Consider the following 21,857-nt stretch of genomic DNA (forward strand, 5'->3'; position numbering starts at 1 on the left):
CAGTTCTTTCTACTTGAAATGTTTCTTTTTTTTCTTCTGTCTTCTGTCACACAGTATTGCTTAAATGCAGTGTCAGTTCTTAACTGTGTGTAAATGTTGATCCAATTGTGAAACCTGTGACTTTTAGCGGATTAAAACAATCCAGAGATAATATGATTCAATAAATTGCTGCAACAGCGTCTCCACCGTGTTTATGATGAACAGGAATCGAGCGTGACCCAGCATGCTGTTGCGACAGTGCAGTAAATTTAGGAATGTTTATGTCCAAGCAGACACACAGACAGAGACACCTCAGACTCAGGACTGTGACCCACATCCTCAGGGAACTTACTTATCACCTAATTTAGTATTATTCAGGATGAAATTGAGACAGTGTGTATATTAAGGCCCACTTTTGGTTAGATGTAATTATTTTTTTTTGTAAATTGATAGTACTTGAATAAGACCAAATAGTTCTTGTTGTTTTGACGTGTTTAGATTGTTCTTTAATCCGCTGTTTCTGTGTCTGAAGTTCCTTCTTACATTTGGCCCCAGAAGTCAAGTGAAGAGTGTCACTGGTTGGATAATTGCTTTGTTAGGTCTAGTCTGCCTGGGTCTTAAACATCCTGTTAATCACTCACCGTCTTATTTAAACAATCAGCCTATTGTGTAGACTTTGACGTTATAAGCCGACAAAAGCCCCACTAGGCCGCCTCTAATGGACAGCAGTGTTATTATCGGTGTTGGTGGCTGCTGGAGTTAAGTAGTGACCAGCCGGGTCGGTGGATGATGAGATGACGGGAAGGGTTGAAGACATAAAGAGCATCTTCGTGACTCAGTTAGCGACAGGACGTACTCGCATCTTTTTCATCCTGAATCCAGCATTTTACTGCAATACTTCCCACCTTTTCTGTCAAAAAGGAAACTATTACTGAAAATATGAAATTATCTGTTTTTGCTAATGACAGAATGTGTACATTGTAAACTTTGTAAAAACATTGCAAAATCTATTTACCTTTTAGTTTCATTTTTTAAATTCCTTTTTAAAATTTTACTGAATCAAATCATTGTTTTATCTAAAAGTTGAGTCGGCTTCTGTCCATTTGGCCAAATTGTTCAATTCAAAGTGAGGTTTCTCATCTCTTTTTGAAAAATGGGTTAGTTAAGGAGTAGGTATGCCTGATGCGACTTTTTCAGTCCCGATACAGATATCTGGGCTTTGGGTAACTGTCGGTACCGATCCGATACCAGAAAGAATGATCACAGCTTATTAATTTATATATAAGGCATCAGGCGTGATTAAACATGGTTTTCCTTACTTTGTAAAACAAAATGTAAACAAATACATGGATAGAAATGTGCTGAATTGTTATTTATTAAAATGATGGTATCCAACACCAGATCGGCCCATTGTCAAGATACCTGATCCAACTATTTGAGTCGGTATTGTCCCGATATCTCAATTTAGCATTTGTGAGTAAACGGGCTGTTTTGGAGATCTAAATGCAGCGCAAGAAATGCAGTGTTTGCATGTTTTGAGGGCATTTAACCCATTCTATTCAGTGTTGTTTTTGCTTTGGAGGACATTGTAAGGCAACAAGGAAACACTTGTTCGTCTGTGGTGTTTCATTAATCTTCTCTGTTTGTCGCTGCATCGCTCTGTTGACCTCCTGGTCACACTATTGTTCAGCCACTTGTGTCTGCAGGCTCTGCCTCACATAGACCACCTACGGGCTAAGTATTCCCTACACAGATGCCTAATGCCCTCCTTGCTGTGTGTTTTTCTGCCCCCTTTATGGCCTTTCAGGGCCTTAACAACCCACGGAATTGATATTTACACCGTAATTTAGACTAAAGTCAGACTGTATCACAATGTGGTTCTTAGAAAAAGAATCAGTGGCTTGTTCACATGGGGATATCGGTGTTTCACGCCTAAGAGTTTGAGGTTGGATGACATAAAAAGCCATGAGACCCTCTTGATTGTTTGCTCCTTGAGTTTTCTCAGTTATTTCGTGCAGTTCCCTTTTTAACTCCCTCTCTCTTTGATTTACAAGTAGTAGACATGAAGTTGTTCTTATTTTACTGCTGCGATCGTTGCAGCTGCTAATCAACTAAAAGTGTCAAGAGGGTGGATAGTGTGTATTTAATCAGAGTAAAGAGACTGACTCAGATTATTAATGCTCAGAAGACGGCTTAAAAATGCAAGAACACTAAGTAGGAGAGTACGAGTACAGACGGTCCTTCCTCTAGTTGTTGTCTGGTCCGTCGACGAGAGACAAAACCATGAGCAGCATGTAGCAGACGTGCACTCATTTGTGTGGGGAAATATAAGGTTACATGAAATGGAAATACTCAAGTAAAGTACCTCAAAATTGCACTTAAGTACACTACTTGACTTCACCACCGCTGCTAGAGACCAACATCTTTTACAAGAGTACAACGTCCTTTATAGAATCTTAATCTTGCCGTCAAAGTGCAGCAGATTCATGCATTTGGTTTTAAAAGATTTCCTTCCGGGTTAGCGTGCCCCAGGACCCCCCCCCCCCCCCCCCAGAGGGTCTGAGGTCCACCCACCACAGTCTCTCAAAATCCTGTGGGAAACCCTGTACCCACTCACACACAGTTTCTGCTTTAGAATCAAAAGGAGCCAGTTCTTATTGGGGTAATGAGGAGGAAAATTGTCTTTGATATATGGTTTGTAGTAGTCTCCTTTTCCTGTGGTTGTTCTGTCGGTTACTTGTTTACGATTTTCAGAACCATATGGACGAAGACGGGACCACTCAGGTCCTAGGCTAATGGACTTGGCAGGTTCTCAGTTTATTGTACTACTCAGCACTTTGACAGAGGCCATGGAGTGAGTGGAAGCCTTGTATGGTTGGTTGCTTCCTCTCATTCAATAAATTGATCTCGCTTGAGACCCTTTTTAATTAGATTTTCCCAGAATCGGTTAGAAACCACTCTAGGTAAGGATATCACTGTAAGTCAACAGAGCAAATGGGCATTATGTGTTTTCTTCATGGAGCAAAAGTGGACAAACCTAAAAGTAATGCGTCAAGGGGGGCTGAATTCACTCACATAAAGTCGATTGTCTAACCCGGAGGCTACCGGTTAGAAGTGGTGTCCATAGATATGTTGTCTCTTTTATAAAAGCTCTATATTTCATTTAGAGCGTCTAGCGGGTCAGCAAGGGCTCCGATTCAATAAAGTCTTCCTCTCTTTCTTCCCTCCCTGAGGCTCTTCTGGTGTCAAGAGATGACTAATTCCTTAACCTTCCTGAACCATCGGCGGTAGACAGTTAAGGACGTTTTCTGGGACTTCCCTTTGTCCCTTTCCTCCCCCCCTTACCTTCACTATTTTCTCACTCCTTCTCCCTGCCCCTTGACTTCTGAGAAGTAATCCTAGCAGTGTGTGTGTTTGTGTGTGCGTGTGTCGTTTTCCACATGGGAATCCCATGAAGATCGACTTTGTGCAGAGGCTGTGAAATGTGAAATGACGCAAGACAAGAATTTCAATAATAATGGTTTTCATTTCATAGCTCTCTGGGGCTGAGCTCGAGTGTGTGTCTGCGATCAAAGTCTGTGTTGTGATTCTGGTGCAGTAGGTTGTGTAGGAGGAGGTCAATGTCTAGACAGGCTTCAGAATCTGGTGAACAGATTAAAGCTGAACAGCTGTAAGCATGTGTGTGCCTGTCTTAATGAAAGTACCATGCATTTTTAATGTTGCACATTAGCAGCCATGTTGATTGTAGTAAGATATTTCCTAACTGTAAGTGAGGGTAAATGTGCATGTTAGCAATTATCGTATTTCCGTTTCCTGAGTGCGATATTAACTTTTCCGGATACTTGGTCATTTCTGTACAGCAGAGTCAACCGAAGGTTTCATTTTTCTGGTGGTCAGTCCAAATATATACTAGGCCTCCCTTTTCATTTTGTGGCCTTGGTTTGGCATTCTTAAGCGGGGTGTAATACGGCGCTTCAGCCAGCTGAACTAAAGTCCTTGTGCTTTTACTGACTTCTCTCAAAGCTTGCTTAGTGAATCCCTTTGTCCTGGTTTATGAAAACCAGGCTCGGAGAGCATCTGGTGCCATTCAATGTCAAAACGACGCATTCAAATAAATGGGATGGCAAAACCTTTTTCCAGTGACAAAAATCTGGGTACTTTACATTTTTGTTTTATAAGAATATTCAAGCTCCCTTGGATGTTATGTAATCTTGATTAGTTTTATTGCAGTCTATTGAGCCCTGTTGGGAAGTTAAAAGCAACATCTTTCTCTGCTCCCATCTAAAGACGTTACTTTTGGAAATAAGCGCAGTTCTGTCCTCTACATGCCACTGCTTTGGTTTGGGGGGTGGCGTAAACTTAAGGCTGGGAGCTCTGTTTTGACGGTTTAAAGAGTGACAGAGGGCACCATTCATGCTGAGCGGGCCGGGCCCCGAGGCGTTGCAAGGTTCTTTGGCAAGGCTCTCAAAATAGGTAATAATGGGTAAGTTATCTGGCCCTCTTGATGTGTTTGATTAGTTATCATTTGTAGGCCAAGTTGAAACCAGCCTGAGAACGTATAAGTCCGTTAAGTATTTCTTAAGATGAAGAAGAATCCAGCGTACTCGACTGTTGGTTTTTTTTCCTTCTTCACTAAAGCCTCACAAAGATGCTCTGTTGCTGGGCCAGAGTGAAGCTTAAACACAGACGCACAAAGTACACTCTTTTACCCTCGTACACACACACACACACACACACACACACACACACAAAATCTGCTGCAACATTCTGTATGGTTTTTTGGTTTTGACTCGATATAAAAAAAGAACATTCTTTTTTTCATCCTTGTTATTACAGCTTTTGCCTCAAGCCAGCAGTTATTTTTATTGCCTTCAACCTGAACCCAGTCAAAACAAACAAATATGTTTTAATATATGTTTGTTTTGTTAGTCTGGAATTCCCTATTGACTTCTTGTCTTGCTGCTCCTCTCAGCATCAGTCATGGGCAAATCAGTTTATTAGGGCATATGCCTGTAGCTGCAGGCTCAATGTGTGTTGTCATGCAGACTCGCATGCTAGCTCGTCTGAATATCCTGTTGACCATGGCGTAGCAGCTAGCTAGCTAGCTAGCTAGGTTTTTGAACAATCACACGGGCTGTCAGACATTTCTTAATGGAGTAGAGTTAGGGAGTATAGTTCTGAAGTAAATCTTGAATAAATATTATAAGTGAAGTTAAAGCTTTGAACCCTTTGTTGTGTTTGGTTCTGTTCCTAAAACCGTACATATGCTTGGATTAAGTATTTGTAAAGTTTGGCAGCCAAATAAGAAAAATTGCAGGATCACTTAAGAAAATGATGACGAATGTAATAACATTTCTGACGATTCTTTAGCCATATGCTTCATTTTGCAGCGCTGCTCTAAGCTGTTCTCCATTTCAGCAAGTCACTGGCCTCTTGTTCAGCCGTTGTCTCACTTTCTTATTTTAGTTTTCTAAATCTTTATGCTGTTTCCCACCACAAATCTATTGGCCCTTCGGCATTGAAGTGGTGGATTGTGGGTCCTTCAAGTGACACCAACATCAGCTTGTCCATCATCTCTGCTTTCAGAGATGACCTCCAATCTGTCTTGATTCTGCTGAGACAGCGAAATCAAATGCAGCTGAAGAGACTTGGGTGCACGTTCTGCTGTTTGCCTTCATTATCTTCACAAGTTAAAACGGGGTTGCCACTGAATGCAACCAAAGCCCAAAAATGTGTTGCCAATTTCTCAAAATGGATCCCAAAGGCAACCTGGTAACGCATACTGTCGAGCCCTGCGAGTACTTTTCAGATTTTAAAACAAGGGAAGTATTCTTGTTATTAAATGTAATTTATTGCCGTCGGCGGTCTTGTTGGCCGCTTACTGTAGACAAACACTCACTTCTTCCGAGACATATTTGTACACAGACATCCTCACTGTCCATGTGCCGAGTGAGCTAGAGTACATGTGAAGGGGAATTTGCAGCAGTTATGATGTAGAGTAGGTTCCCATATGCTGAAAGCGGGTTGTTTTTTTTAGGCACTAGCAGAGTTGCTTTATTAAGGGGAAGCTGGAAGCTGGGTTCTTGTTTTCCATCACTGAACTAGAGCATGTCCAAAAAATATAATACATCCAGCCTTAGAATTCAAAAAAATTGAAGTAGTTTGAATGTTTTGGAGAGGGTGGAGGGGTCGGGCTTCCCCAGCCCACCTGTCTCCACCTTTTGAGACGAGCAGCAGGATCAACCCGTCCACTCGTTCAGCCTCAGGGGTTTGTTGTAAAAAGCACTCTAGCCGATAGATAACAGCGGCGAACAAAAGGAACCGGGTACTAATGGCTCGTTCTCTCCTCCTCCTCGTGTAAGAGATGATCCGTCCATCTGGCCCACAGGAGACCCCGGCTGCTGTCCTTTTCACTGGAGTCCAGTGTTGAGCCAAGAGCAACTGTTGTCAGGTCACATTTAATTAATTAGTAGTTCAACAATTAGCTTTATTTCACTTCTTTATTCATCACATTTGCACATAGCCAGGAACTGCGTGATGACTAATATCATTACTTTCACAGGGTCATTCTTACTTCTCCATTATTCACTGTTTTTTAAGTTAAGAGTTCTTCTGTCGTTCTGCAGGGCAAAGTAAAACAAAAAATAGTTTCATCTGTTGGTGTTCCTGAAGGTAATTAAACAATATCTACTTTCCCATTTGAGGATGTTTGACATTGTCATTCAGACTTCTCTTTGAAAGAAAATGGTTCTAACCTTATTTGCACACATTATTACAAACTCTAGATTTAAAGAAATCCAAAGTAGTCTAGCTTTGTACACATTATGAGTTTCCCTTGTTGATTAAAACGTCCAGCTCACATCCATAGACGATGGATCATTTTTGTTTTCCTCAGATAAAATAAAGAGTATCAGAAGGAAGCCTTTAGTCATCTATCTAACTAGGCGACTGGAGGGATATTGAACCGCAGTGCGCAAATCCCCTTTTGTGTTCTTATGGGTCTTTTATAGTGCTGAACAGCAGGACAAGCTTTCCTTGCAGTGATTCGGTTCATGGTGCTGTAGAGTGATATCAGGTGTTTAGTGGTTTCTCTCTCTCTCTCTCTCTCTGTGTGTGTGTGTGTGTGTGTGTGTGTGTTGTGAGAGAAAGAGGAAGAACACTCCTTCCTATTGTTGGTGGTAATAACCTTTTCAAGTTCATAATCTCTGCAGTTTTTCAGCAGGAGGGAAGTCCGCAGTGCCTTACCCAGGGGAGAGTGTGTGTGTGTGTATGTTTGTACATGTGTGTCAGACTCCCTAGCATGGGGAGAATAAACCCATCCCCTCGTTTCTATGGTAACACTCCATGTCTGCAGAATGGGTGTGATTCAGGGTTCAGGCATCATTTGTACGCACACGCACACGCACACACACACACACACACACACACACAGTGGCAGTACAATTAGTCCCCTATTAAATCTGTGCCACTGCGGAAGTTGTGGATGGATGGATGGGAAGGAGTTGTATGGAGGTGTGTTCGTGCGCGTGTGTGTTGGGGAGGGCTAGTTTAACAGACGGGGCTCCTGTGTGACAGAAACACAGCAGCCTTGTAACCTTGTCAGTGACACCACTTTAACACAAACTTACACACCTTCCTACTGTAAGAGCACATGCACTATTTATTTTAGCACCTCTGGGCATGTATTGCATTTGCAGGTGTGTGTGTGTGTGTGTGCGTGTGTGTGCGTGTGTGTCCCCGTCATCTACCAAACTGATGGATCAGCAGAATATTATCTCAATTGTCAGCAGACCTCCATTCAGCCCACAGCTAGCTTGAGACAATAGAGCAGGATGCAGCCCTCCAAATCATTTAGGTTTTGTATCTCTGCCTCATAATGCTCTTTAAAAAAAAATATTCTTTAGTATATCTTTTTCTAAGTTTGAATTGAGGATGTCGGGGATTTCATTTCCAGAGGAAATGTTGGAACAGCCCTGGGAGGATGAGGCAGATCAATATTTTTGTGATAGTATGTGAGTTTAACAGACCTGCAGAGCTAATTTGAAGACTGTATTGAGCTGCTCACATGAACATAAAGGCACGTGCCCAATACCACATCCCTTTTTTTACAAAACATATTGAATGAGCGAATCCCATTGTGTTCGACAAGCTCTCCTTTTAACCAACGCCTCATTCATCAGTCTGTCTAAATGTCTCCGTGGGATGGAAGAGGAGCTGTGAATCCTGCTGGAATCAATAATACAGCAATACAGAGTCGGGGTAGGGGGATGGGGGGGGAAAGGGAAAGGGAAGACGGTGAGAAGAGGAGGCAGCTCAGCGTTGCGTGCCTGGAGTGAGAAGTGTTGGAATCAAAGCTGCATCTCTCTCTTTCTCTCTGTCTTCATCTTCCTGCTCCATTTCTCATTTATTCTCCATCATCACTCACTCCTCACTATGTAAATGTCTTTTTTTGAAAATATAAATGAGTGACTCTTCCCTCTTCCCCATGTGTGAATTGGATATGGTTAGATAGTGACATAGTGACTGAGCCAAGGACGTGTCTGCTGCCACAGTCAGGCTTTCCGTTTGAAAGCCGAGTGAGAGAGAGAGTGTGTGCGTGCGCTTGCATGCCTGTCGGTGTTTGTAGCACATCACCGTGACATGATCAGTGTGGTGGCTGGTCTCCCTCCTGCAGTGTCCATCATGTTTTATGTATGAGAGCTAAGCCTTCGCCAGCTAATCCAAGAGGCATATTAGTCTACTGTAGTTTAGCTTCATTAGCCTGCAGCTAATCCTCAAAGCATGTTATAACCCACCATCTTTCAAAAATACAGCCCTTTATCTACATGCACTATTTGACTGGCAAAATACTTAGGGTGTTGTATTAGTAGTGCGTCCATCCTTCCATTTCATCAATATAGCGCCACCAAAACAAAGTGGTTACCAATAAAACCAATCCAAAGCAAGCGCTATTTCCTTATATCTCCAGCTCCTTAAGCAGTCGGAGCATTATAGTTTGTAACTAGTGATTTAATATTCCTCTCCATATGGCATAAAATATAGACATTGTGCTGCAGGAAAAGACACAGTGGTGTTCGCACTCTGAACGTCTATAAATAATCTAGTCTGCATTATTTCTATAGTGCTACAATCTGTGTTTTTACTGTTCTAAAGTCAGATACCGAACAAAGACAAAAAATGAGAGGAAAAAACATTAGAAGCTGGTTTTTCTTTTTACGTTTTTTTTTCAGAAAGCTCCAAGTTAACTCCCGGGCATATCGGAGGAACACGGACTGTAAGAGCGGTTCAATGGAAGGAAAGGGAGGAGAAGTGGTTTTGAAAAGGCAGAGTGTTGCAATAAGCTCATGACTCAGCACAGTACAGGTCATTCCATTGTAAACTCTTTAACCGATACCCGCACTAAAGCCCTTAATGTAATTTTCGCCTTGTCTTTGTGTTCAGTAAAAGATCAATTCTTTTCTTCTTAGCAGTGGGAACTTGTTGTGATAAAGTGAGTGTGAACATTTTTTGAAAAAAGATGACGGGGGGGAAAAAAGAAAGCCTGGCCTGAAATGTCGTGCTTGCACAGCAAACACATGCTGCCATTGAAGGGGGGGCAGGTGTGAGCATGTGTTGATGGAAAGCAGTGGGCAGTAGTGGGACAGGTGGTTGAGGAGAAGGTGTGTGTGTGTGATTGTGTTTCTTCTTTGTGGTGACTCATCATTTTCTGCAATGCTGAAAGTACTGTTAGCAGTTTGCACAAGAGCAAGATGTTCAATCTGCTGGTGTCAATTCTCTTTCTCTCTGAAAATTGATTTAAAACACAACTAGGGAGAACAACTTTAGATATGAGGGTGACTCCAGGCTCCACAGTTTCCTTTTGATGAAGCAGATTTTGGTTTCTTTGCCGTTTTTATAGTCTTGGCTGATTCTGCCCAAAGCGGCCGTCATGAGTTCTACATGGTGGATTGGCTTCCAGGCACACCAAATGCTGTTCTGTGAGACACCAACTGTGGCCGTCTGAGCGCCGCTGATTATTCTGTCTGACGCTTGTTGAGTCAATCTGTCTCAGTCATCAGACAAAAAGACCATTCCTGACTGGAACAGCCTGACACAGTATGTCTCATCATTAGAGTCAGGGTCACCATATAATATCGGATTTGATGAATTATTTACTGTGTTTTTGGCATCACTGAATTTGTTGTTGTCTATTTACAAGACCAACATGCCGGTAATTCACTTTATAAGATCTGAATCACATATCTGAAAAGGGAATAGTCTCATTTCTGTTCCGTTGGTTTGAAAATGGCTGGGCTTTTTTTTTTTTTTTTTTTTTTTTTTTTTTTTGGTCAATGACCCTGCATGACCTATACACCAGTGTAAACAGAGAGATGGACGGACGGGGCAAATGGGGTCAGTGCTGATATCACCATGACAGAGAAATCGTGACAACCATGCTCCTAATTTAATAACTGTGACTGACGATCAGTGCAGCCCAAACTTAGATCTTCACCTCAGGTCATAGAAGCTGCTTCTGAAGACATTTGGTGGGCATATACTAAACTACGGACAATTATTTTTTTTTATGTAAGAATACATTCATTCACTTGTTTGCTCAAATGAAAACGTGGTAATGACAGTTTTTTCTTTCACCACACACTTCATGGATCCCACTTCATGAGTTAACTGCAAACCCTGAACCAACAGTCATCAACACGGGGATGTGCAAAAATACGCAACTAAGACTTGCACAGTACAGTATGATACACAACATCTTGTAGCAGTTCCTTTTTTATTTGTCAATCTGTGCTATCTGCTTGAAACCAGATGTGAGTGATGTACTGGAAATCTACCCCCCCCCCCCCCCCCCACACACACACACACACATTCTTCACATCTTCCCCTATAAACCAGTGGTTTTCTGTCTCTGCATCAAATCAAGCAGCCAACAAAGGTTCAGAAGACCACAGGGGTCAGTCGCCTCTGCTGCAAGCCCCGATAAGGAGGATAAATCTGAAGTTGTTTGCAACTGTGTTGAATACATTTGCCTTGACATGAGGAACCAGGGACACATTTAGGTTCTTCAAACAACAAGCACATTATGTACAAACACATTTTTATGGGAGAAAAGAGGAACTGAAACATGGTGTTAAAGGAAACCTTGGAAGAGAGAGAGTGCACATTTAACATTTTCTTAAAACCATCACCAAGGAGTTTGCAATTCATATTATAAGATTTTGTTTTGCTTGTACATGTCTTTTTTGCTGTACAGTACATACATGCATATGGTAATATATGGTTGTAAATATTATGTTAGGGGCTCGTCAACCTACTCATTAATTTAAGGTAAAGATTAGGAAAAAATGTATTGTTCGTAGATAAGTCCATGACAGTAAAACATATCCTATTAAGTACGGTGTCCTCCTTTTGACTTGGCATTAGCAATGGTAGCAGTGGTTTACCCTTTTTTTTTTATATTCCTGCAACGTTTCTGCTTCTACAATGTGATTTTTAGATAGTTCAAACGTGTAGAAGATATTTTAGGTATACAGTTTTGATTTCATTCGCTCTGTCAAATTAGCTGGTAGCCGCTTTCAATCATTCTCAAAAATAATCACAGTTGTGGCTCCATTTTTAACCACCAAATGATGTCAGATTTCCTGCCCCGCTTTACCTCCACGATGAGGTAATGCAATATGTATACAGTAGGGCAGATGGTTATGGCGGTAGAGAGGGGGGAGGGGTTCTCCAACACCCCGTACTTATATAAGCCTCCTTGTCAAGACATCAGCAGTAACCTGCATAGAACTGTGGGTCTAATGAGTTCTGTCCACCTGATGGCAAAGAGCAGACATGACATATTTAAGTTAGGTGACCTTCATGTCCTTAAAGAAACTAGCCTTTCTTTTCAACACGACTGTGGTTTGGTCTTTGTTTGTACTGCTCTAAAGGTTAGGACTGCAACAATATTTTGTCAGGCTGTTGAGTGATCGCCTCCATCAATGGTTTTATAATGTAGCACCATGACAAATTGTTTTTATGGTTGTTTTGAATGAATACACTTTGCATCATGTGTAGGCCAAAGATTAGTCAATATAATGATGTAAAGACATGAAAGTAAGTCATTTGTTGTTGCTAGTAGCTTGTTTGTGCACCATTGCAGTGCCCATAATTTGATGATTTATTTCACTTAAACCAGAACATCAAAATTAGGTGCCCAACCCTCACACACACTGTGTGTGTGTGCGTAATTAGATCAAGTTGTTTGAGCTAGGTTAGGGTCGTGCAAATTGTATCTCTCCATTTTCATATCTGTAATTCTTTTTAAATGCTAAATATTGATCTCTCTTCCTGACTTCCTTTTTTATTTCTTTGTGTAACAGGAGACCCTCCAGCAGCTGGTGATGATGCCTTTACCGAACGTGCTGGTTCTGGGCCGCAACCCTCTGTCTGGTAAGTGTCAGTGTGCTAAACAATACAACCACCATATTATGCAGACTAATACCTTCACCAATGCTCTAGCGGTTTTAGTGCTCTTGGCCTCTAAACATAAGAAAAACTGAAAAAATATTCACATCTGCTTCAAGACATTCCTCTTGTTGAATGACTTGAGCAGCAAGCATGTGTACAGATCACAAGGAGCACACATGCATTCTAATAAGACATCAGTAACAATAGTCCTCTTTTAATTATCCATTGCTTTGAGGATTCAAGTGACTTTCTCTCTGGATGTAGATTTCATTTTCCAGCCACTTCCTTTCTTTGTTTCTCCATTAACCCGATAATGAGCTGTCTATTGGACTGCCATTCATAACCCACGCTAATTAAATAAATGACTTGATGGCAGAATTAGAAGAGACTTCACAGACGTTAGTGAACAGTGCTGGTTGTGTTGTTGAGGTGATGGGAAATGGACAGATGAATGGATTGGTTTCAAGGACACATTAACACTAGTCTTTTAATGAAGCTCTAAGAAGACAGATACAAGAAAGCAGGCTAACTCTGTGTACTTCTATCACCTGAAGTGTTCAATTAATTTAACCATTTTGCAGTAAAAGCTTCGACCTGTACTGACCACAGACATTTGATATGCCTGAGCAGCCTTGACGCAACAGTAGCGCAGTGTCAAGTGTTTGTGTTTCATGCAAACATGTTTGAGCAGCTTGACCTCTGCAGCCCCAACTGCTACTTGATATCCCAATGTGAGCCCGATGAAGCCTGTGAGCTAAGAGATGAGATAAGATAACTAGTAGCAGGCCATCGGTTTAGATCATGCTGTGCTGGCTGTGGAAATAAAAGGATTGTGTTGATGACTATGTGATGGAAAAAATGCTCCCATCCTGATAACATCAGTTACAGGCACAATAGCCTGCACTGGAAAACTTTAGCTAAAACCACTACACGGTCATTGGATTTTTACTTTCTGGAAAAGTGTGTCCACACAAAGCTTCATAGCCTTTGTGTGCATCTCTGCAAATGTAATCATCAGCTCTTCACAGTGAATTGTTTCCAGGCTCAGCTGACACGGCGTGTTGAAGGATATTCGTACCTGTTTTTTTTTTTTTTTAAGCAGATGAAATGGCTTCTAAATCCCCGTCCTCCCTCAGCTGCTTTTGTCACACCTTCACCACCGCCATTGCTGTTATTTTGGGGGTTTTCATCGCTTTTCAATGGTCACAGTTGCCTTTTTAAATTTTCAAACGCCCCCACAGGCAACAATAAGAGGCCGCAGCGTGTACACACGCATAGACGTGCGTCGTTGTGTTCTTTTTCATGCATGGATGACTTGGTTGTTAATTCCCCTTAGAGGTAAAACATCTGCCCTGCAAAAGAAACACGTTTTCATCAGTATTTTTAAGTATGTTATTATAAGTAAGGCCATCATTATTGTGAAGCCAAGAGCGATTCTTTCATGAACAGAACTCCCAAAATATTGTCAACTGTTTTAATTCCAAAGCAGTACATTTCTGAAGATCTACACCTTGAAAAACCCGATCTGCAGCCTTACAAAGGACTTAAGTGACTAAAGTCGATCTAACTCAGACGAGAGCGGAGGGCAGCTCCGAGCAAGTGGACCGGAGCACACAGAAAGCGGTGGACTGCATTCCCCAGGGTTTCTTTTGCCCTTTACCCTCTAGCTTGTCAGATAATCAGTCAGTCAGTCAGACCAGCGGTGGCTGTGGAGTCTGACTCTCTGGCTCAACGTCTGCCAGCTGAAAGTCATTGGCCATGTGGCTTTTATTATGCTCTCATTAGGGGGCAGGGGACGACTCTGCATCTGTGTGAGTGCGTGCACTAGTGTTCAGTCGGTGGGTGGGGGAGGGGTGCGTTCAAACCTGTGAACAGTGGGAATGCACTGTAGTACCCCCAGGCTCTGATTTACCTTAGTCTGCCTTGTATGCATGCACAGTGAGATGCGCAGACGCACACTAACCTTGTGCATGCATGTCGTGTTTAGCGCATATGCTTGCATGCACACGCGCAATCACGCACACACAGTGCCTCCTTTGTTTAGTCTATCTTAAAGCCTGTGAATTTTCAGCAGAGATCTGGACTGATCTTCTGAAAACTTAAGTATTTCCCTTTAAAATATGTTTGGTTAATCTGTCCCGCCAAAATGTCTGATGCTGGTCTGTAGCTGCTTCACTCACGTCACTTGCAGTCATTTATGTTATTGTTATTTCATGGATTCAGTCTGCAGTGATTGACTACAAAAGCATCATATCCTCCCTCCGTAAATATGGCCAAACATGTGGATGGATCAAAAACATGGTTGTAGCTGAAAGCGCCTCCCATTGAGCAGAACCCCTTTTTTAACAGTAGCAACAACAGGAAAGACAGCTGTTGACAGCTGACAGAAAGCATTAACCGAGGGGCTTGACGGTTATGTGTGTGTGCAAAGGAGTAACTTTTCTAGCAGAAATAGGCCTGATTATTTTTTTTTTCTCGACTAAACTGTGCTCCATGTGTGTTGCCGAATGTTTGGTGTGTTTATGCAGTCTGTTTCCACAGTGTTGTGGTGTCTCCATAGAAAAGAATAGAATAGACTGAATTGTTTTTGTGTGTTTACGACTGAGAAGATGTAAGTGCTGGGTTGGCTTTAAAAGCTATGAGAATGGATAAACAGAAGAAAATGCCAATATGACTAATATGCATTTTTGTATTTTATCATTTGCTTCTTTATGATGAGCCGGGTCAGTGCTTCTTGTGTAAAAGCAGACTGGGTTGTTCGGACATTGTTTCTTATGTCACTTGACACTCTATCTTCTCTTATAAAACACATGTGCCCCTGAAATAATCTGAAAATAAGGTTCAGCCAACTCCATCCACTGCTCCAGTGAGATGGGCTGAATATACTCTGGCAGGCTGTCAAAGCAATATCGGATTGCTTGTACCAGTTTCACCACTGAACTGCAAGTCATCGGGTCCTGAATGACTCTATTCATCATGGCAGAAGAGAGGGTTGTAGCAATTGATTGCACATGTAGGCAGCCACACTTTCTTCCTCTTATTCACTCACATCCTCGCACACAGATTAACAATGGCGTTGCAGGAAGAAGGGTTAGTCACTGTCCGTCTGACCTCTTGTCTCCTGCTCGGAGGATAAAGCAGGGAGGAAGGAGAGGAGGCGAAAAAGGAAGCCTAGATGAGTGAATGCAAACACTCGGGAGGCGCAGATGATTTGTAACAATGTTGAAGGAAGGAAGGAAGGAAGGAAGGAAGGGTGGATGCGTCTTGCAGAGAATAAATGGATGGATGAAGCGAGGAAGAGAGGGAGGGAGAAAAGAGGAGGCTAGCAGAGAGATGGCAGCGCCTCCTTGAAGCCTCCTTGCTGCTGCTGCTAGAGGGAGATTTCTCTTTTCTATTTTCAACCTTGCCTCTTTGCCTCCCTCCTGCTCTCTTTCTCTCTCTGGGTGTCTCTATTTCTACATCCCTCCCATGTGTTTGTGTTGCTTGTGCTCTGTGGTTCTTTCCCTCTTTTGTCTCCTTTCCTTTCATCTCTCCCTCTTACCATTTCTCCCTCCTGTTCCCCCTCTCTAGCTGTATAAATTATTTATCCTATGAGGGTCCTTATCTTTCCTATGTTGCTTCAGTAGATTTGCTGAGCTAAATCCATTCCCCGACCAGAATAGGTTCCTACAGCTCTAATAGTGCACCGTTAAGCCCTGCAGCTTTGAGAATTAAGTTTTATCTATCGTCATCCTTCTAGGCCCAAATTTGCTCTTATTCTCTTCAAATGCCGAATATTTCTTCTCTTATCCTGAATGCAGGTGCTGATTATGGGTTTTCTAGTACTGACTAAGCATAAAACGGTGACATCCTCTTGGCTTATAGCACACTACCATAATAGCAGGAATGGAAATGAGGTTTTTCCAAAGTGGATAGATGGCAAGAAACTCAAGTCTTTATTTGAGCTTTTCCATCAGTGTCCCAGTTAACACCCATAAAGCCGTGTCATTTATGTCTGGGTGCTACTTGGTACAATCAGTCCTCTGCAGTTGCAGTTATTTAATCAAGTTAGTTATGGCTGCAGCAGGAGTGACATCATTTTAAGGCTCAGGTGAGCTGGAAAATAACTAGTTTGAGTACGGCTGTTTGTAACGACTACAAACACCTTTTCCTAGTCCGACGTTAAAGGTGTGTTTAAAAATCTGCTGTCGGAGAGAGGAATGAAACATAATCTTTTTTTGGAAATGGGGATAATAGTTTTAGATTCAGCCAATAGTGTTGCACTCGGTTGTACACACAAAACATGACATAGTTGTGTAAAGAATGACGAAAGTAAGTTGCCGGACACATCCCTGACGTCTGAAAGATGTGGGAGGTGGTACAGACTAGTACATGTTTTCTTTGTAATATATTTAGCTGTAATGTCCTACCCAAAGCTGGAAAGTTCCCCTTAGACATAGAAAAACAAAATTCACCTTCTTTACTTGGCTGCAGTACAGAACGAATGTAATTACAGCTGAATTTCCACGATGAACACATCCAAACATTATCCGGCCTTAATGAGTAAATCAACAGTGAAATCATATACAGGGGAAAAAGGCTGCTGCAAAGCTTTAGTTTTCCACCAGCTGTAATGCAAAACAACCCGCTAGCACAAAGTACAACGTTTATGTCTAGAGAGCAGCGCAGCAGCTTTCTTTCTCTTATCAGTGATAGTTTGTCCTTTTTAAACTGCTGGCTTGCGCCTTTGATCAAGGATTAATCCTCATGAGTATAATATCGGTCTCTTATCCAAAAGATGATCATTTAACGTGCAACTTCATGACCGCATCGAGGTCTAGATTGCTCAATATCACATTGACTTGTGTGTCTCTATTGATTCAAGAAGAATGAGAGGATGGAGATTTACTTGGTAGTCAGGAGGATTCTGTAAAGTTGAAGGATAGATTCTCTGTTTTGGGATTCTGAGCTTTCCCAAAGGAACGGCTTGGTCGTCTACTTGCCGCTCTCTAAATTGCGATAATGTTGAGAAGTAGCTTTATTCATCCGTTTTGATTTTCATTAAAATACATTTGGAAAGTCCCACGAATTGTAAACTGGTAGGTAATACTTGTCTTCCTGTATGCCTGCCATTTAGCTGATGATTGGCCCATTAAATTGAGCGGCAAACAGACCACCCTAGGCAAAAACCATGCGGTCACTAATCTGGATTTATTATTATTAGAGCCGGACAGTGTTCGCACTCACTACCCCCTGGGCCACATGATGAGCTAGCTTATCACACGCACACGTACACATGCATGCAAACAAACAAACACACGCACAAATGCAGTGCTCTAAAAGGGGAAACGCATAGTCCTGGTATCAACATAGATTCACAACTTGCATGTATACCTTACCTCTTAGTCAGTGTAACACACACAGGCACCACCTGGTTTACTGTTGTTCAGGAGTAAATCCCTCAGATGAGCTCAGGCCTGTTGGGCATGCTAGCAGCTGTTTGTTGGTTTCAGCCGTTTCTGACACTATGTCCTGACATGTGGAAGAGTACTGGAAGTTCATCCTGTCAGCGATCTACACCGTGGAAAACATGGTGGTACTCTTACTAGAGAGGGGGGGGTTTATTAGGGGGGAATTGAAACAAACTAAGAATTTAGTTAATTGGTCTGTCCAAGTAAATGTGAGATGTAGGGACGATTTCTCCCAGCTAAATCTTGATTTTTTTTTTTTTTTTGGGAAAATACATTTGAATATGTGCAAGAGTAGGCAGATGAGTAAGATCTGTCTAGGAAACGCCTGCTATAACCTAGATAATGTTATAGCTCTAATTGAAAACAATGACAATGTTTTATTACAAAGCACTTTGTAGGACTTCATTTTAAAGAAAGGCTTTTACAAATATAATCATGTCGGTTAACACCCTCCATGAATCACCAGATCTCTCATTTTTGAGGTGACATGCTCGAGGCAATGTTTCTGATCGCTCTCAATAAAACATCTATCAACAGAATTAGTTCACTAACCTCTGTGTGTTAGGCTGCTCCTCATGAAACCACAAAAGCTGGTTCAACAGAATGTCAGACGAGACAAAATAGAAAGGAGACAGATTTAATGGTTTGTTGTCTTTGTGTGTTTTTTTTCTTCTTTAGAGCAAGGTCTGGAGGAGGTGAAGAAACTGTTGCTGCTGCTACTAGGCTGCGCTGTCCAGGTAAGAGCCCAGTGTAGTCCACCTAAACACTAAAGGGTGCTTTCAAAAGCCAATATTTAGTCCGTTTTAATCAAACTCTGGTGCGGTTCATCTAGGGAGTTGTGAAGGCAGTAATCGTGCTCTGGTATGGACCTTAACTTCAAAGCCAGTCTCCATTTGATTCACCCTTCCTTGATAACAGCCATGTGCTCCTTTTTGATAAAATGATTTAACTCTTTTGTACAGCTAATGCTTTGTAAATAATGGCTTTCCTGTCTTGAGACAAAGCCCTATTCAGCTCTGATTGCATTCAGACAAGGGCATAGACCTTTCACACGCTCTATTGTTTTAGCAAAAAGACACTATAGTTGCATTCATGCGCGTTACTCTGACTTAATATTCTGTCTACTTCAAGCTTACATTAAAGACCTGGTGCGGAGTAAAAATTAGCACACAGCGAACAAGAGCTTACGTATGTAGTGCTGAGTTTTGTTCTTATCTCATCTTCTGCCAACCAGAGAGGAAAATGATCTTTGTCTGATCCAGAAGATAAAGTCACGTTTGAGGACTAGACTTCGTTCCTAAATACAACTTCCTGGAAATATATTTCTGATCAGTGTCTGTCACGTATCTGCAATGTCGCTCCATTAACCTCCAGTTGGTGCCTGACCCACCTTACACTGTAACATTATCAATGTCTTTCTTCTTCTCTTCTTCCCACCTCTGTTTACAGTGCGAGAAGAAGGAAGAGTACATCGAGTGTATCCAGACTCTGGACTTTGACACCAAAGCTTCCATAGCATCCCACATCCAAGAGGTATTTCTCCTCCATAGAAAACCAAAGCATGGAGACAATTAAGATATTTCATCTCCTAGACCTCATTTAGCTTTGTTACCACTCATCGAATGTACACTTTGCTAATGGTGGAATAGTTAATTTTAAACTTTTGCTAAGTCTGACAAAGTGTCATGAATGTTTGTGGTTTTAGGTGACTCATAATCAGGAGAACGTGGTGGACCTGCAGTGGTTGGAAAGTGGGGAAATGCCTCCTGAGGACCTGGACAGCCTCTCCAGAAACCTGGCTTTCCACCTCAAACGCCTGGTGGATGACAGGGACACACAGCTGGAGGTAATAACATACGTATATATATGTGTGTGTGTGTGTGTGTGTGTGTGCTAATATAATAATAAAGCAACCTCAGCAATAAACGGGTACAATAGACAATGCAGGAAACTAGTAAAGAGTGTGTTTGTGTGTTTTTATATTCTCTTTCTATGTATGTGGGGGGAGGTTTCGTGCGGTGGGTTTTTCTGGATGTTTGTTACAGTTCTTCGAACAGAACTCTGATAGTGAAAATGGTGGGCTATTTCTAGTCGGGGTTATGTGGAAACTTTTCCCTTTTTTTACGTTGCCACAAAAGAGCAGCCTCAGGAAGGAAGGGTTGAAACTTGTGTGTGTGTGTGTGTGTGTGTGTGTGTGTGTGTGTGTGTGTGTGTGTGTGTGTGTGTGTGTGTGTGTGTGTGTGTGTGTGTGTGTGTGTGTGTGTGTGTGTGTGTGTGTGTGTGTGTGTGTGTGTGTGTGTGTGTGTGTGTGTGTGTGTGTGTGTGTGTGTGTGTGCTTTTTACTTAGCGTATATGCGTCATTGAATTAGTTTCCAACCCATAGGGTGCAGATGATAGCCGATCTTTGTATGTGTGTGTGTGTGTCGGGGGCTGTAATAGCCTCCAGATTATCACTGTGTAGTCCAGCCGCTCTCAATTAAAATCCCATTTCCTTTCTGGGGCAATAGATCAAAATCGGCTGTGTGTGGGACTTTGGGTATACTTTTTGCCCTCTTGCCTATGTTCTAGTTTTAGGTCAGGGTGCTTTGGGTGAATCCATGGATCAACTCTCCTCTTTGTTGTCAATGCTAGTCTTCTACTTCTAACTGCTGCCGTTTCAGGACATAGCAATGATGCTTAGTTCCCCTAAATACAAATGAGAAATTACATTTCTGTTTTAATACTATTTGTAGTATGTTCTCTTATTGAGTCTGGTTTTGAGAAGTCAAAACTGACTTCTATTAACGCACTGTTGTACTCACCTACACAGCTAGAAATCTCACTACCTGTCCATTCTTTTTTCCCCTCTTTCCATGCAGACTATAGTGGAGTTAACCCAGGAGAGAGACTGTGTGCAGCTGTCTCCACTGACTCCCTGTCCGACCCAGTCTCCCGGTGACTCTCCCAGTATGAGGAGGACCGAAAGCCGTCAGCACCTCTCTGTGGAGTTGGCCGATGCCAAGGCCAAGATCAGACGCCTTCGACAGGAACTGTGAGTGCCACGGCTTTATCAGCTAGATATAAAAAAATACTGAGATTGGGCAAAGTGATCGAATGCAGAAAAACAGGAACTATACCTCCAGAGACAAACTCAAGACCTATGTACAAAAGGATAACTTGCTGGAATTAGACCCTAACTATTTACCATTTATTTACTGTCTGTTTGGAGACCTGACTGGTTACATCCTCTAACTAAACAATATCAGGAAGTTCTAAAATGTTTAGGTCATGGAAAGGCTATAATTTAAGCAGAATGGGATTCTTCATCACATTCCTGACGGGAGCGCCCTATGAGTGTATGAGTTTTAATGACTTCATCCGAGCCTCAAACAGGATGCTTTAAGACGGTGACTATGCAGAGCGGAAGAATCATAGAGACCAGCGGTTCATTTCCTCCCTACATCTCCATTACTCACATAAGACCAGGCTGTTAAGAGGTCATACTGCACCACACACACACACACACACACACGCATAATTGTTTGGCCTTTTAAATTCTGCCTATGAATAATAGAGCTTCTTTTTTAAAGTGCTGTAATCCCTTGCCAGACAAAAGCTTAATGGTCAACACAGACCAGTCAGAAGAAAGGGAGCGCCTTCTGACAAGGGGAAGTATTTAAATGTTCCACAAACATCACATCTAATTTATCAGACTGGCTGGCCTCAAGTCTGTTTTGTTACTGAATGCTTTGGCAGAACCTGAGGTATTGTGTACTTCAGTCTTTCTTTGTTTTCAAGATTAAAATCCCCACTTAAACTAATCATGGATTAGATTTCAATGACTGTGTCATGTCAGATAATGCGTCGGTCCTACTTCAAGGGAATCATTTGCATGATTGAGTGGATCTGACTTCCAGTGTAGAAGAATGTTTATCACCTTAGCACGTTGAAAAACGTATTTCAACAAGTTATCGTGATCATTGTATCTCCTAGCGATCC

General features: G+C 42.0%; 1 protein-coding gene across 2 annotated transcripts in view; it reads left to right on the forward strand.

Moving 5' to 3' along the window:
• The window catches only part of ccdc88ab (coiled-coil domain containing 88Ab), a 59,321-nt gene that overhangs the window by 13,468 nt on the left and 23,996 nt on the right, over window positions 1-21,857 (forward strand). For both annotated transcript variants that reach the window (XM_076075779.1, XM_076075777.1), the window contains exons 4-8: window positions 12,342-12,411; window positions 18,558-18,616; window positions 19,329-19,412; window positions 19,585-19,725; window positions 20,738-20,910. In XM_076075779.1, the coding sequence (XP_075931894.1) occupies window positions 12,342-12,411; window positions 18,558-18,616; window positions 19,329-19,412; window positions 19,585-19,725; window positions 20,738-20,910 (527 nt within the window). The remainder of the gene's footprint in view (window positions 1-12,341; window positions 12,412-18,557; window positions 18,617-19,328; window positions 19,413-19,584; window positions 19,726-20,737; window positions 20,911-21,857) is intronic.

The sequence above is a fragment of the Anarhichas minor genome, unplaced genomic scaffold (genome assembly GCF_050575085.1).
Source record: "Anarhichas minor isolate MPS153535 unplaced genomic scaffold, ASM5057508v1 ptg000054l, whole genome shotgun sequence".
NCBI lineage: Eukaryota > Metazoa > Chordata > Actinopteri > Perciformes > Anarhichadidae > Anarhichas > Anarhichas minor.